Source organism: Osmia lignaria, chromosome 3 (genome assembly GCF_051020975.1).
Source record: "Osmia lignaria lignaria isolate PbOS001 chromosome 3, iyOsmLign1, whole genome shotgun sequence".
Taxonomy (NCBI): Eukaryota; Metazoa; Arthropoda; class Insecta; order Hymenoptera; family Megachilidae; genus Osmia; species Osmia lignaria.
The window spans coordinates 8,310,838-8,328,587 of record NC_135034.1 but is presented as its reverse complement, the minus strand read 5'-3'; the positions used below and the strand labels follow the sequence as shown (position 1 = coordinate 8,328,587).

The 17,750-nt window shown below is 41.5% G+C and overlaps 2 protein-coding genes across 2 annotated transcripts; both read left to right on the top strand.

Moving 5' to 3' along the window:
* Positions 1–2,895: 2,895 nt before the first annotated feature.
* LOC117605342 (uncharacterized) lies at positions 2,896–5,115 on the top strand. Its single transcript, XM_034326579.2, is given in 6 exon segments — positions 2,896–3,176; positions 3,330–3,600; positions 3,760–3,848; positions 4,326–4,402; positions 4,498–4,553; positions 4,876–5,115. Coding segments are annotated over 6 exon segments (537 nt in total). The 5' UTR covers positions 2,896–3,149; the 3' UTR covers positions 4,893–5,115.
* LOC117605340 (uncharacterized) lies at positions 5,113–16,365 on the top strand (the record flags this gene model as incomplete). Its single annotated transcript, XM_034326574.2, has 22 exons — positions 5,113–5,339; positions 5,553–5,960; positions 6,104–6,308; positions 6,394–6,579; positions 6,803–6,966; positions 7,175–7,276; positions 7,367–7,484; positions 9,251–9,383; positions 10,105–10,336; positions 10,406–10,615; positions 10,691–10,802; positions 10,878–11,049; positions 11,125–11,279; positions 12,143–12,271; positions 12,356–12,595; positions 12,699–12,944; positions 13,119–13,468; positions 13,855–14,117; positions 14,387–14,573; positions 14,876–15,067; positions 15,193–15,404; positions 15,790–16,365. Coding segments are annotated over 22 exons (4,422 nt in total), but the record flags the coding sequence as incomplete, so codon positions are not given.
* Between the last annotated feature and the right edge of the window lie 1,385 nt (positions 16,366–17,750).

Sequence of the window (17,750 nt, the reverse complement as noted above, 5' to 3'; positions counted from 1 at the left end):
ACGTTGTATTTTTATTTCTCGAAAGTCCTAAAATTCAACCACAAACTTCCTATTCTGTTTCTGTAGACTAACTGAAACCTTGGATAGAGCCGGTGTTCCGAGTAACGGTGAAGAACACAACGCTCCGTATACAGGCGGTGATTACCTTTCATCGCGGGGTCAACAGTTACACGGCCGCTAATTTCGCGTCGCTGCTGGAACTAGTTGTAGCTCAATTACTGGCATCAAAGCCGTCATCGTTCGACGAGAATCGCGGCCTTCGCCCGCTGAATTTCATGCATGTACTTTCCCGCCTTGTTAAATTGTATATTCCGTAAAAAGACACGGGAGAAGAGAAGGATCGCGTGTGAATTATCGCGGTACAGACGACGGACACCTTTCCATATTCTACGAACGTTCCGGCGACGCGTCTCGTTCGTCCGTTCGAAATTACGACGCCCTATTGTTCACAGATTACCATTATTACCATTTACAGGATAGTATCATTATCGACAGGTATTCATATTCATGACCATCTGATAACGGGTAGCCTGGCCCGCGAACGAGAAAGAGCCTTCTCGTTCGATCAGCCTCATCGAATAATCAACGTAACGAAAATCACCCGTTTCAACGGAGGATCCTTACCGGGCTTCGTTGCATTAACGATGTCAATCGTATAGCTGAAGCTGTTCACCATAAGGATACGTATTCATGAACCGATCACCGAGAAATCTATGCTTCGTTTCAGTGCACCAGTAAGGGGACAAACTGAATGCTTTTCAGATGGCGATGTCGTTTTACGACGTTCGTGACGAAGAATGGCACGGTTTGAAATGTAATAATATAAGTAATTATCAGAACGGTGAATATCAATTTTAAATACCTTTCTACTCGCAATGAAATGAATAATAAATCATAAGAAATTATATGAAATAATATTCTATATAAATTTCATGTCGACAGAAGCGATTAGTATGATTAGTTATCAGAAGCTAATCGTTCAACGGAGCGGATTCATCCGCACAAAGATAACCGGCAGGGTCTACGATCCACAAGATGACGAGGCAAATGAGCCCGGGCGCAATAATATCGTCAGCTTCACGTTGGGTTTATTGCACCGTCGTCGTCGGCCTCTAGCCGTTTGCGCGAGACTTAATATCGTACGCTGTAAACCGTCCCGCAATATCGAGCCGACTCGTTTCCGCGGCAATTCCCGTTTTCGCTGACACAAACGGAATCGCGTGCGCAACGCGCGTGCATGCCTGGCCAGAGAGATATTTGTCTGTCGTCGATTTGGACGCGCGAGCCAGGAATTTGTGTCGGGAACAATCGCGTTGATCGATGCTCGAATACTCGGTAACCAGGCTCGAGAAATGCGAACACCGTCGTACGAAATCGAACGAAATAATTCTGGCTCATATTTTCCAATGATTTTTCCATAAGGAATAACCCCGTTTATGGTATACCGCGATTGCAATCATACCTTATATCATCGTGAACTTATTCGAAGAGAATGATTACAAGGTTCGCGTATTATCCATTATTCACCATCAAGGTCTAACGAATTTGAACGTTAATTATCGACAAATATGGCGATGATTTTTTGTAGCTCATGAATCGAGCGGAGAAACGAGTTGAATAAAAACGAAAGGATCGATGGAAATTCCTTCGATCCATTCCCGAAGCCATTATCTCGCGTAGCCGAAGCGAGGAACGTGGAAGAGGATTAAACGAAGCACTCGATTCACTTGGCTCACCGTTGACCGGAACAAATGGCCGGTTTAATTCAATGTATCAAAAGCATCAGCGACACTTTCGAGTCGAACAGCTCCCTCCTCGTCGCTCTCTTCCGTTCTTCACGGCCCCTCCGCAATTCCCGGGGCTTTGTGTGTTTTGACGGGGGTGCTAACTGACCCCGTGGCTGTCGGGGTAGCGAAGCGGAGCAAGCGGTAGGAGGGTTATGCTCAAGAGCAGAAGAGGGTGGCATTAGGTCGAGGTCACCAGGACGCTGAAGCGATCGATGCAGCCTGCCAGCCAGCCAGCACCACCCACGCTTCAACCCTCTCTGCTTTCTCCCTTCTACGAGCCCATCTTCTCCTCCGTGAAACCCAAATACCAGCTTTACCTCTGATTTTCATCCACCAACAGCATCCCCCTTTTTTTCTCTCCTTCGCTCTTTCACCGAAATCGAGACTCCTTGTGTCTCTATTTACGTCTACCACCATTTAGCCGAAAGCAACAGGGATGCGGTTGAAAACTGGCGTGGTTCAACACGTGGACGTTCTACATTCGAGCTACGATCAGCTGTTTCCCCGGGACGCTGATGCTTCTGGATTTCAACGTGCTTCTACCCCCGGCAACTAGCCACCCCTTCCATACACCGAAATTTATCTCCTTGATAAAATATTCTATTTGAGAATTTATTAACGCTTGCTAAAGATCTTTTTTTAAATAAAGTATAATCTCTGTATTTGAATGAAAAGAAAATATTCTAAATTAGTTGTAAAATTTCTGTTTCTGTGTCTTCTAGACTCAAGCTCACAGGAACTTTACAAAATAGGTCAACGGACGAAGAACACGAGATACTAAAGACGCGTTTTTAAGGCAAGCGAACAAGCTCCTTCGTAAAATCGACTGGGTAACTTCAGCGAGCTCGTAAAGGTAGAATTTACGAGAAAGTAAAACTTCACTCTCGGACGATAATGTCCCGGTTTAAACGTTCCTTCATCTTCTCTAGCGCTGTAACGCAGCCGCAGCTCAAATAATGATGAAAATATTCTGGATTCTGCAGTAGTATAGTAGAATTGTAGAAAATAATTATAGTAACGAGCTGATGAGCAGACGAAATGCCCTCTGATCTTGGCTGTGATTAATTATCGAATCAAGGGAATAAATCAGAGGAAAATCGCCTTTCGTGGCAGCGTTCGTCTGTCGCGTGTTTCGTTTCTAAGGCCTCTTTTTGGATACTCTACAACTTCCGTCCTCTCCTTCTGCTCTACGTTCTCTTACAAATGTCCCGGTCGTTTTGAACGCCGAACCAGCCGTTTCCACGTCGTATAATTTCAACGGTTCCCCTGCCAAACTACGCCAACGGAAGCGAAACAGTGACGTTTTTTGCGATGACGCCGGTTCTGAGAGTGGCTTCCGCCTGAGAGAACGCGACTCGTACCATGCGAACAGGTTTAACGCGTTATGACGTGAGTACGGGCTTGGAAATTGGATTGCAAACACGCTGAAGAGACTGTTAAAATGTTTTAACCCTCTCGCATAGCGAGAATTTAAATTCCATTTTCATTTCTCTCTTTTGCAATTTTTTGAACGACGAAAATCATGATGCTTTGAACTTTTAGAAGAAAAACAAAACGCCTGCATCTACCGAAGACGATTCTTATATCTCTTCGGAGCTCGATTTACTAAATCCAAGGTACGATGTTTTTCCGATAAGAAAGGTGAAATAAAGTTATTAATTGACTTTGATCGTTAGGGTTACAAGATCGAGACACGAGGTTTGTGCCTCGAAGGACACGAGAAAGAATTTGTTAAATCTTTTCGAGGCGTCTTCGAGAAATTCTGATCACTGTCGCTGTTCCGTGAAATCTGACCACGTCGACAAAAAATTACGTAAGTGATGTAAGTGTTATCAGAATAACACGATGTTCGAATTAAAATTTTTTACAAAGACTCTTTTAAGTAGTCTAAAATTCGAGTTCCAAAAACTGCAGAATATTTTCTGAGGACTCGTTGAAAATACCACATAATCTTTTCACGAATACATTTCAGTATCTGAAAAAGTAAGTAAAGACACAACGAGCCATCGTGAATCGAGTTCTCAACATCTTCCAGGTTATCGTCAGCAGAGAAAGTATGAGGTAAATTACAGAATGTTCCTTAAATTGCATGTTCAACAATGCTTTTATAAAAGTAGGAAATAAATTAAAAATGTCAGGAAGTTAGACATTTCGCGGGAAACAATGCACATTGTTAGCAACAACTAACGATGATAATACAATAGACACGCGTATGACTGTTTTAACATTGCAACTTTCGTTTTACGTCATTCAACGTCGTGTATTGTATTTTTCGATAAAAATATCTGTTATGCAAGCAATGCTATCAAACATATTTTGGGCTTTGAACTTTAAGCTGGCTTTTGTGACGAACCAATGACCGTGTTGAAGTTTTAATTCGTTTATCGAAAGCATTTCATTTAATTATCAGAACAAGTTCAGAAATAGAAACAAAGGGAGGAAAACGATTTTTCTCTAAGACAAGTGAAATGAAATAAAAAATATAAGAAATTGTGTCATTGATTTTTGATACACATCTCACGACTAATATTATTACAGACCCAGGTAACTTTCGTTACGGAGAAGTGTTTCAGCAGCGGTGAGGATCTTAACGGGAAATCCCTCGTGAAACTTTGGTAATTATCCGAAAAGTTGAGCGAGTCACGTGCGCGCTCTTAAATCACGTACTCAAATCATTATAACGACACCTAATGCGTTCCCTTGATAATAGGGGTGGAAAAAGCACGCCACGAATAATCCGTGCGATTCGTCGGAACAGCAGAAAATGTGAGTTATCGCGTGTCAAATTTCATAATATTAATCTGTTTGCGTGCTCGGGTTTTGGGGGTTGCTATTCAGCTTTTGATATATTTTCCGTCACCTTAATAGGATTACTACCAGCTTGTGAATAACATTGGAAATAATAAAAATTTGTCATTAATTGAACTTGTAAATCGAAACTACATTAATAAAACTACCCCTAAAATCATTGACTTTCAGACAGATGTATGTTCTTCAAAACCCTGTCTATTTTATTTTATTTTATACATTTCTTCACTCCTTTTAGCAAGATACATTTCTGTAACTTTGCTTTTCTCATTGTTTATAGCGACTCTGCGAATTTGATCGTTCCCAAGGCCCGAGAGCGCGCAAACTCGACGCGTCTCGAGCCGCTGCCCCTGATTCCATGTATCTCTTCCTCTTCGCGTTATTCCTGTTCGCCTACCTGTTCCTTAGCAAGGAACGCGACAATTTACGAGTAACTGGAAGCGGGGCCAGCAGCTCGACGAACAGCCAGACCTGCGGAAAGCACGCTACCGAGATCCTCGCGAAGGGGCGGTAATTTAATCCCGGGACGTTCGTAGTCGAAGCGGACGAGGATCGATCGGAATCAGCGGAACAACCGCGGCCCGGAAACAGCAAAAGCAGCGTGGTTGTTCTGTATAACGATAAATCGGCCGTGCCACCCTCGACATCCCCTGAACCACCCCTCAGAGCCACCCAATCGGAACGTGCGATTCCACGCGATTCGAATCTATCGGCGGACACTGTTCAACTGTTACGAGACAAAAAGTCAAGTTATTCCTATAATTTAATCTTCCCTGATGCGTCGCTTTCAATAAAATAAATCAGCAAACTGAATCAATTAGATTCCTTAGGCACGTTTACAAAGTGAACGACGAATCGGAGAAAGAATAAAAAGGACGTAGAATCGTCTGGTATCAGGGAGATACAATCGAAGCTTCAAACAAATCGTAGGAATTCTTTTCTTTCTCTTGGCTACAGGTCGAATCCGACGGAAACACCGGAAGACGGGTCTCCTACGTATCCGATTGACCGAAGAAAAGTTACTTTGAGACGACGTCGACGTCCATCGAAGCGGCAAAGGCCACTCAACGTGCACGTTTATCAGGATAGTCGGCTACTCCAGGTCGCCTCCTTGTCCAAGGATCATCGTGTCGGTTCGAGAGAGGCGCGTTTGGTGGAAAAGAGATCCGATCCGGCGAGATACACGGTCAGGTCGGCGAAAAATTTGATTAGATCAGAAGAGGGATCGTCTACACGGCAGGACGACGATTCGGATGATCTCGATCGAGCTAGGAGATCGGACAAGCACTGGAAGCTCGATAGAACCTTCAGGGAACGATGTCGTCCCTCTGATAATTCCGTTCCCAAACTAATGGCTCGTCCCGGGTAATCAGATCAATTATACTTATCCGCGTAAAGAGATATTGCAATAGAATTGCAAAATAATTGATTTCGAGGAACAGAAAATATATTCTACTCTAATTGTTGAAATATGAAAATATCATTTTTAATATCTTTACATTTCACAGTCCTGGAAGGGACGGCGATTGCGAACAGCTAAGAAACGAAGGGGTTTATCCGAATCTGGCCTACCTAATGCAACAGATGCACTCTCGTCCACGAGAACGAGGCGACGATCGTGCATTTATCAGCGTGAACGACGGCGACAATTCGAAGCGGGTGTTCCCGTTTCAAGCGACCCCGAGCGGTAACCTGAAGATCGTTCCCAATCAGGTAAATGATCGATACGGCTCGATCGGGGTTGCGTTCAGCGAATTTTCGGAATGTTGCCCTGAAGGCAGACGCGTAGTCATTCTAGGTGGTATTCGAGTCGAAAAAGGTCAGCGTGTTAGTGGCTGATCCACGACACACCAAGGTGAACGTCAAAGCTGAACTGAGTAGATCCGGAAACGAGCTAGCTGGACGTTCGTCGGAATCTTCGACGCGACCAAGATTCATCGATCTTCCACCGGGTGTCTCATCATCGACAATCAATCAATTGCAGGTAACTCCTCTGTCATTAGTCTTCTTCGTTTTCCATGTAATGCCATTCGATCGACTCTTTCGTTAAGGCAACCGAAATACCTTTTCTTCGGAGAGAAAGAATAATCAGAGGAGGCAGAGATTTATCCGGCTGTCTTTCTGATAATCCGAGACAATTCATTCGTTTCGCGAACTGTTCAAGGGTGACGCTTGTTATCTTCTGAGAATATTTCTCGTTTAATCAGGCTCAGAAGAAGCTGCCAGCTGTCGAGGGCAAACACAGGTCCACGATGCACCCGTTTAAGGCGAAGCTCGCTCAAACGGAGATGATAGAAGCGAAGCAACAGCAACAAGCGACAGCGTCAACGTCTTACGAGATGCCAACGTTAGAGGAGGTGCCACTTTCAGCGTGAGTTTTGTTCATCAGTTAAGCCGTTCCTCGAGGAAAATGTAAACGGAAAGAGGGTCGACGTAATCTCGCGTGCGAGAAAGAAAAGCGACGGTGTTTCCATATTTCTTCTGTCGTAACGAAAAGCCCTGTCGTTCGACGACGGATAACGCAACGATTCCTTCGGATATTTCCCAATAACGCCTGATCACCGCGTAATTTCTTGCAGACTCGGATTTACGAGCGAACAACCGATCGATTGGGAGAACATCATTCTCCCGGAGAAAACCGACCTGTATCAGGAGTTGGCCAGGCGTATCACAAATTACAAGTAAGCTTATAGTTGTATCCGATCGGTGTAACAAAGTTAGCCGGCAAAGGCGAGGATTACGGGCTAAATTTCACGATCGATCTTTTCGAGGAACGCCGATTGTATTGTGCGAATCGATCAGGACGAGTTCCATTGTCACCTGCTAGTGCTGCAGAGCTACAGCGGCTTCTTCGACGAGAAGAATTGCAAGGAGATCGATCTAACCGGGGTAAGTTATTGCGCTTTTTGTCCGGGAAATAATGCTCCTTCCTATACGGGACAATGGGATTCGCTGGCAATATCCTATCAAACGTATGAAGACAAAATGTACCTTCCTATCCTATTCGTTTAACGAGAAAACAGCATCCTCAAAAGGAAACATACTGTAATTATTAAAAGGAATTTAACATGTTCGCTACTAGCTATTAATACTCAATTGAAAGTGGACAGAATTGAATTCTGATCTATCTGCAAATTATGCAAATTGTAGGATTTGTTTAGCGATAGTAATTTTGCAATTCTAACTCAGCATGGACACAATTTCGACGCTGATTCGTTCAGAAATCAGGTTAATACCGTGAATACGCGAGTGAATTTTCGTCATTTAACGAAGGATATTGAACGAATCCGAATACGCGTACTGACGAAGTTTCTGCGTTCGTCAATACACTTAATGCTATCGTGTCGTTCCAAGCGCGGATCCCACAGCAATTTATTTACGCGACAACACACCGGGAAACGATGCGCTCGCCCCTTCCGGTTTTCCTGTGAAAAGCGACGCAGGTATTATACCGGTGCACCGAGCAAGATGTATTACCGGCTTATCGGTATACGGAACCTGCTGCAGTCTACCGAATCCCGAATAAAGTCCCTTTGTTCACGCGATCCGATTTTCTGCCCATCGCCCTTCTTCCCATCTGTCTATCCATCCGTCGTCTCTGTTCAATGAACGGACCACCCTCCGCGTTCATCTTCCACCTGCCGATACACGTGCTTCCTTTCTCTACTCGAGACCTCATTTTCTTCTGTTTTGCATTATCTTTCCGATAGAACGACCGATCCGTACAGATTCCGCGATCTTGTGCATCGAATTTGCCTCGAGACTAAACTCGTTGATCCGTGAAGACGAACGTTGACAACGTTCGCATCGATCTTCGTGACCGTGGATACACGATAGAGAATATTTCAGGAAAAATTGGCGAAGAAAGGGGTTGTTGGTGAATTTTTGAATATTTTATCCGATGTTGAGTTGTCTTCGAATCAAGGACAATAATTCACCGACATTGACTCTGACCGACGTTGTATATTTAAGGAATTTTGTAAGGAATAAATATTTATTCGACCAGGAATAGGTAGTGGGATCTAAGTAAAGCTATTTTCCTAAATATCGACTATTGGATCGTAGGAGTTTCAACCCCCTCGAGGAAATAAATACACGGCGAACGCGAGTTAAACTTTCTGGTTCGAATAAAGAAGGAGATTCAATAAATCTTCGGTAGAGAAGCTTGAAAATCGCCAACTAGGCAACGGCAAGGGGTTGCCACCGACCCCAATCTCTTGTGTCAGCATCCCGTTCTTCTGGCCCCTCTATTTTCTGTCCTTCAACAGTGACTCGGTGGGCTCGAAGCCAACTGACCTTGAACTCCTTTCCCTGTTACCTAGCCACGGCTATATTTGACACCCTTTTCACCCGAGGGTGAATAGCGTGCCTCCAATAAACCGCCCTTTTAACAATTGCTCCAAGAAACCTTGTCATTTTTACCCTACACTCTTATTATCGCGGAGCTGGCAACATTCCGTTGCCTTTCTCGTGTCAAGGAGACCAGTAATTAAAACTGGAGAAGTGTACATACACGTCGATGCACGGTGATACATATGAGCTTTGTGTTTGATAATGATTCAAGCTTGGCTCGATCTTTTCTTTATACAAGGTTTTAATTTATAGAAGCTAGATATCCCTTGCTAGTGATAATTAATTTTGTTATTTTAAATTAGAACGAAGTATCCTCGAAGGCGTTCTCAATCATTTACGACTGGATGATCAGTTCGCAAAACGACAGCTATCGCCTTCTACAAAGGGACAATATCTTGGAGGTCTTTACAGCTGCACAGTATCTCGGAATCAAAGGTATGCTTGTAATTTGAAATGACTCGAATCGAAAGAATCATAAATCCATAGACTTCCGTAATTCGTAGTTCGTTATTTTCAACTTTCAATCCTGACGATTTCAAATACGTTTTTATGTTTCAATACGATTTACGATTATCCACTGATTTTAACATCAGTTTGAAACATTGACTTAACACCAATCGCGTCGTTTATCAGCTCTCCCATCAAAGATGGATATAACCTTCGACTACTAGCGCGTAAATCTAAATTTCCCTTCGTTTTCGTTGATGCGACGGATTTACGAGCAATGATCCCTGTTCACATCGTACCTCCATCGCGGCTCTTCCACCTTTATCGATCCATCGAAACGCGACTACGCTCTATAATATATGGCCGATGCTTTCTAACGCGCTTTAAAAGTTCCGGACCCGATGTTGGGAAAGAATGAAAAGTTTTCAAACGCGATAGGCTTCCGGGAGAACTCCCGATGCCACCGCACTTGAATACGTCACTGTCCAACTTGAAACTTCGATAAACCATACGAGATTCGTGGCAAATAGGAGATACGTCGCGTCTACGAGAACGAGAAAATGTAGGTTCCATCTTGGAAAGTTGTATCAGTGGAACTTTAGCTTCGGAAGAAGTAACCGAGTCACGGGAAACAGATACAACGATTGTTATATTTCGGTAGAATTTTGAAACTTTAATCCATCGTCATTTTATTTTTAACATTTATTAGAACTGGAAGAACAATGCTGGGCGTTTATAGACAATGACGAATTATTCACAGAAGACACCGCCTTCTTGTTATATTTAGAGGCAAGAAAAATAAAAAACAACGCAGTTATGGAGTTAATGGTACCCAGGATCATGAAGTTCTTCCTGATACTCGTCAGCACTAAAGACTTCCTAGAATTATCCGTTGATGAACTGGGTCTTTTATTAAAGTCCAATTATATTTCTGTCAATAGGTACACTTCTTACCTCCTTATCGATTGAACAATTAGGAATACGTAGTTTATTTTGAAATCTTTAATCAGTGAAATGGAAGTTCTGATGTCTGCTGTTCGATGGCTGATGCACGATTGGGAAAACAGAAAGCAATACATGTTGCAAGTGTTAAAATGCATTAGATTCGGATTAATTGCACCGTGGCAGCTGGTAGATGTTAAAAGAAATCCAGAGAATCCTGAATTCATGGAACTCATGTCTTATCCCGAAGTGCAGAAGATGGTGGACGACGGTTTAGCGTGAGAATTGTAACAATATTTTGAATGATTTCATTAAAAAAATGAAATATTCTGCGAGATCGCAATTGTTTTCAGTTTCGTTATCATTAAATACTGGTATGGCAATCAGACTGAAGATTATTACCATTGGATCGATTTATTGGGACTGTCAGAGCCAACTAATCGAAACTGGGCCGGAGAGGACAAAGTATCTCGAATTTATCTAATTTAATTGATACTCGAACCATTGATAAATTTAATATTCTCACAAATTTTCTTTAAGAACTATGTGACGTATCGAGAATTTCTACTTTATCTCGAGGAGTACCAGAAAACCAAAATTTCAGAATTGAAAAATCGGAGGAATCGACCCAAACCCATTCCTCCCAATTCACCCCCTAACGATTACGCACTTCCACCCCCTAGAACATCAAACGATTATGCACAGAGCTCAGGTAGCTTCGGATTTCTAATCAAAACCTATTTCCTTTAAAATTAAAAGGAATTCTTAATTAAAATGAATATTTTAGGCGATACCCCGGCAATTCATAACGATACAGGAATGCATCCAAGGCATTCGAAGGTTGCCAGTGGAAACTATTTGCCGATGGAAATTCCCGAAGGTATGATGATGCCACCGAAATTTATGAACGACTACCTGAGCAGCTTGGAAAGAAGCAAAGGGGTGAGTAACCCTGGTGTGGGCACGAATAGAAGATCGACGCAGTGGCATCAAAATGGACGAATTCAGTGATCGATTCGCTGAACTATTTTTTCTTTTTTTCCTACTCCCAGCACGTGTTTCGAATGAAAACTACTATTTTTCATATCGACGAATAGTAGAATTCAGAGATTCTGTAATGAAACTTTTAGCTCGTACATATTATATACATATCGTGTATCGTATATTTATCTATTAAACATGAATTTATAAAACACGTCTACGGTATTTCGAAGCTGACGCGATCCCCTAGTGATTCAGGTGAAAATAAAACTCGATGTCGAGAGAAGGGAAATTATTACGAACGGTGAGTCGTTTTGCGATTAAATCCCGTGATGAGAAGGCTCGTCAGATTCGCCCGTTTCAAAAGTTTTCCTTCCTTTCAGGGATTATATTACGCGGTTATCGTCTGAGAAATCTCGAGGTAAGCCGCGTGCTTGTAAGTGGAAATAATGATAAATCTCGCCCAAGAAATGTCACGGAGCTGTAGTCAAAGGTCAGAGTTTATGTTGCTCGAAATCCGTGCGTTTAATGCCGAAACCCTTGAGTAATCGGGGCAAATACCATTGTGCGCCGTCGAGGCTCTCGTAGAAACTGCACTTACAGCGTATAAGCTCTTACCTTGAGATTACATCGACCCCGTAACAATTCAGTTTCCATTCATTACACAAAACAGTCGTATCTTACATACATTTCTGATTACAATTTAAAGTGGATCGTTATACCATTATCTTCGTTCATCGACCATTTGACTTTATTGAAATTCATCGCGTAAACGCGTTAACTATTGGCGCCGAATTTAATTAAAAAATTATTAATAAACACAGAACGAACAGAGGAACGTTGCCTTCGTCAGTAGATTCACCGGAGGCGGAGAATCGCCGAAACTCGGCTACAGATCATCGACCACGGAGAAACGTGTACAAGAACAATGTAAACGTGGCGTGAACTTACCGGTAACTCGAATGCTACTCGTAGAAAGATTCCCAGAAGGAACTTGAAACGTTCCTAGTTCGACAGGGTGTTCTCTTTTCCCCCAGGATACCGCTAAATTCGATTACGAGAACCGACAGGAGAAGAAGGCGACGGATGTTTGTCGATGCCAGCAGCGCGAGTCGAATTTGATATTTTCCACGAGGAAGCAGCAGCAGCAACAACACCAGGGAAGGTGTAAGAGGGAACCGGAAAAACGAACGGCCTCCGTTAAATCGGAAGAGGAAGCAGCCACCACGATACAGGCTGTGTACAGAGGATTCAAGGCTCGAAGAAAATTCGACGAAGTTAGTTGGACTTTTCACGCGTTGCTTTGCTCGTTTCCAATGAATTCGTTTGATCTTTAATGTTAATGCGTTGTTTTAAACACACCGTTCGCCTAAACGACAGATAAGGAAATCAACATCGGAGGAGAAGCGGAATATCAAGAAGGTAGCGGAACTTTTAGCCATTCCGATGGACGAAACACCGCGCAATCCCTCGAAGGATACCATCAGAATTTCAAGCAGCTCAGCGAATCAAATGAGAAACGAGGAAGACGTTACACCAGGATCGTTAAGTCCCAGGAAAAATTCGAAGGAACAATCGATCCTCCGGAACAAAAGTCAACGTATCGTTGGAGATCAATTGGATCATGTAAAATCAAAATTTCCCTAATACCATTAGTTCAGTGAAACGTGGATCCTAACCGTTTCTCGTTCGGATGAATCATTTGGTATATCAGGAAATTGTGTCCTATTCGGATTAGGATTACAATCCCTGCCATAATAATTCTGTTCATGAGAAGATTTTGGAATCCGATGTTCTCAGATGGACGCGTCTCTACCCACTTACGAAAAAGAAAGGAACAAGCGAATTCTGCAGAACGCGGTGAACCAACGGGACGTACCAAAAGCTATCACGACTATAAAATCACCGATGTCTTTTTCAAATTACGACGAAAAAACCAGTTCCCCTTCGGATAACACGGACACGGATGATCCTTTCTCTCCGCGAACAGACGCGAAATCAACGCTCACGGATTTCAACGAACGCGTCGTAATCGATGAAAACGCAACGAGAAACGATGAAACGAATTATCAAGACGGTGACAATCCGCGGCGAGTGAAACCGGGTGTAAAGAACGTTCCGATTAGATCCGTCAACTACAAACGACCGCTGTGAGTATCGTCGTTGTTAATTGTTCTTAACAACTAAAGCAATGAATGAGTTATCTTAATAGAACCTTTGAATTGCATCGGAATTACTTTCAAATTCATAAACGAAACCGTATCAAGGTGGACAAGTCGATCGATACCTTCCTTTTAACCTTTCGCGGTCTATGAATCCTACGCAACGAACTACTAGCAGCTCTGAATTATTTAGGAGCAGTAATACACGCGGTTGGAGTAAAGTTATTTAAGAAGGAAAACGGAATCTTTCATTCTTTAAGAATTTCATTTCACCTTCATTCTGTAACATTTAATTTGTTAAACAACAGGAAAGATTTAGATTTGGCTAGTTTGAATCATCAGTATTCCCGAGAAAATGAGTCACATGTTTGCAGACCGCAGAGGATCAGCAGCAGCATGTTGAGTTCGAATCCGGACGGCTATTATTTCGACAACTCTCTCTTTTTCCCTGATCGAGAATCGATCCTGGTGTTCGGTGGAGTCGATCCCCACGAGGAGTACGGTCGTCACGGGAACACGGGCAAGGACATATACAGATTTAAACCTGACGAGAACACTTGGGAATTCGTGGGTGTGATACCGCAAGCGCGACACCATCACTCGGCCGCCTATCTAAGAGGTCGTATTTACTTAGTAGGTGAGTCAAAAGATGACTAAAACAACCGTGCAACAAGAGACAGGATTTATTTTATTCCTCTCTTTTTTACGACGAATAAACTAGAGTTGAAAAATATTCTCATTCCATTTACGTGGCGCATAACGGCAGACTCTCACGGGTACATAATCTTCTTTACGACTTTGTTTTTTTCGTAAGAAGATTCATTGCACAATAGGAGGCTGTTTTTTTTTCACGGCGAATTAAAAGTATAGAGAGAGGAGAGAAAAAGACTGAAAAAATATTGTCAGGAGGAGCGGATCCGCTGGAAGACAAACTGCACAGGAAGAGCACCGCGGTTGGAAGCATGTGGAGTTACGACCCGACAACCAGGACTTGGTTCAATGAACCCGGCATGCTGACAGCCAGAAAAGACTTCGGACTGGTGGTCAGCCATGGGAAAATGTACGCCATAGGAGGGCAAGGCAGCAACGGGATGTGAGTCGTTACACAGAATAATTATCTAGCTCCTGAGTTTTCTTTCAATTTTCCTCGCTATTTATTTCTAGCACTGTGCAACGCTAATTGCCATCCAATTTAAGTCTAATCTTACACGCAAACGATAAATGCTGATTTTTATGCCTTTACAGTATGATCGACGAGTCAAAATATTTTATACATACTTAATGATTAATTGATTACTAATCGTCATTGATCTGCGAGTAAAACAATTCGGTTTCGTAACGCGGCAAGAAGCAAAGGGGTCTGATAACGATTCTAATGGATAAACTTGTTTTCAGAGCTTTGAAAACAGTGGAGACTTTCGATCCGTCGAATTCTACTTGGAAGGAGATGCAACCGATGCAGACAGCCAGGGTGGGACCAGCCAGCGTGAAATATAGAGACCTAATCTGGGTCGCTGGCGGCATGACAAAATCGAAAAAAGAGCTGTTCTCGAAAGACGTGGAATGTTACGACCCGATGAAAAATTTGTTAGTCGTTTTCGTGACTCTATACCCCCGTTTGATCCGAAACGAAACGCGTTAATTAATGATTAGATTGATTGATCCCTTTCACGAGGTAAATACAGAAATGATTATTTAATGTGCCTGCCTAGATGGTTAAAAACGGTTCCTTTGAGGACACCTAGATGTTTTGCTTCCTTTTACGTTGTGTCGGATTGCCTTTACGTGATCGGTGGAGCATCGACCACCGAAAACGGAACCCAGAGCATCAACACCATCGACGTGTGGAACGGAAACGATTGCGTTTGGAGAGAACACGCAAACATGTCGATCGCGAGACACGGACATACCATCGGGTCGATAGGTTAGTTTTAACGATATCGAAATACCTTACTAAACTATTGAAACGTTTTATTGACTCATCGATTAAGGTTTGAACGCTTCAAAAATTGCTGACCATTTTAATATGATACTGTTTTTAGTTAGAACTGTATTTAACCCCATCACGCATAGTATATATGATAATAATAGTATATATGTAATAATTCTGCTTGTTATAAATACTCATCTTATCTTCTTTTATGAAAAGTTATATAGAAATACACAATTATTATTTGAAATGTATAAAATTAAGAACAGTACATCTATAATTCCCATTTGCGTAAGAGGGTTAAATAATAGAAGCTTGAAATATTATTTCTCTGAATATTTGTAACTCACCGATACGATGCTCGTCTTTGTTTCGCCAGGAGACCAGTTGTTGATCATAGGAGGTGTGACCACAGTGTTTATGAAAACCTTGAGCAGCGTCGAATGTTATTGTTGTGATATAGAGAAGTGGATGAAAGGTGTTTCTGGGCTGCCACATGCTGTTTCTGGTCACGGAACCGTGTCCTTACCGCCAGCAAATCTTCTGATTGATCACTGAGTAACTGAAAATAAAAGATCATGTTTCTCTATGTTATGCGTTTAATGGTCGACACATTAAACAATTATCGCTGCCATTTATATTTTATAAGTTTTCTTTTTTTATTATAGATTTTAATTTTTACACTCGTTTGGTTATACATTATAGAAGTTTATATGATTTTATTTAAACAATGCTTAATAACGAATAAAATAACATGAGAAAAGTTACCTTTCATGTTCATTCGACACGTGAATCGTCCACGACAAGATCACAACACAACAATAGTGCCAGCGCTATCTGATGGTGGCTGAAGAAACTAGAAAAGCAGAAAATGGCATCTTCGAAAAAAAAAGCAATTTCTGTGTATTAATAACAAGTCTAGAGCATTCTACGCTTTAAAAGCAGCACAATGAGCCCTATCATAGTTTATTAAAAATATTAAAATAACAAATAAAAGTATTTCATTCAGTGGACACTGATCTGCAGCATTAATGGAATTGTACTGATTATACGCTTTTAAAATATTTAATATTTACTGATTTCGTATTTGGTATTATATTGCTAGTATAATATGTACAACATATTAGACTTATTCTTACTCAGAGAAATAATATCGCTTTAAAAGTTGAGAAATTCTCAAGTGCATACCATGTCACCTTATGTCGATAGCATTGCAAAGCCAAGGTTTTGATTATTCGTACTTCTTTCCGTCTTCACTGAATTCAATAGAATAAAGATACTTGAATGTTGATATTTGATGGACTTAATTAATGAAAAACCGTCTTACAAACAGTAAAAAGTTGAAAAAATCAAGCACAATCGGAACCGCGTGCACTTTAGATTTAGTTTAATTAGTACTAAACGTCTCCGCTAGGGAACGAGAGCAATTCTGTTTTAACGGAACCACTTTAAAATAGTAAAATATTGCCTGCACTACTAGATACGTTTTCTAAAATATTTAACACTATCTGCCTTGGTATTTGGTATTATAATGCAAGTATAATATGTGCAACATATTAGATTTATTCTTATTCTGCGCAATAATATCGCTTTAAAAGTTGAGAAATTCTCAAGTACATACCGTGCCACCTTATGTCGATAGCGTTGCAAAGCCAATGTTTCGATTATTCATATTTCTTTTCATCTTCATTGATTTCAATAGAATAAAGATACTTAAATGTTGATATTTGATGGACTTATGTAATGAAAAACCGACTTACGAACAGTAAAAAGTTGAAAAAGACGAGCACAATCGGACACGCGTGCACTTTAGATTCAGTTCAATTAATACTAAACGTCTCCGATAGGGAACGAGACTTGATACGTTTTCTAAAATATTTAATACTATCTGCCTTGGTATTTAGTATTATAATGCAAGTATAATATGTGCAACATATTAGACTTATTCTTATTCTACGCAATAATATCGCTTTAAAAGTCGAGAAATTCTCAAGTACATACCGTGCCACCGTAGGTCGATAGCGTCACAAAGCCAATGTGTTGATTATTCGTACTTCTTTCCATCTTCATTGATGTCAATAGGATAAAGATACTTCGACGTTGATATTTGATGGACTTAATTAATGAAAAACCGTCTCACAAACAGTATAAATTTAGAAAAATTAAGCTCAAGCCGGGACGCGTGCACTTTCAATTCAGTTCCATTAGTACTAGGCGTCTCCGCTAGGTAGCGAGAACAATTCTATCTCAAGGCGGTAATTTTTAAATAGTACAAAGTCGCTGACGTATCGAAAGAAGAAATTTGATTTTCATGGTGAAAACTGTAAGAAACCCACGAAA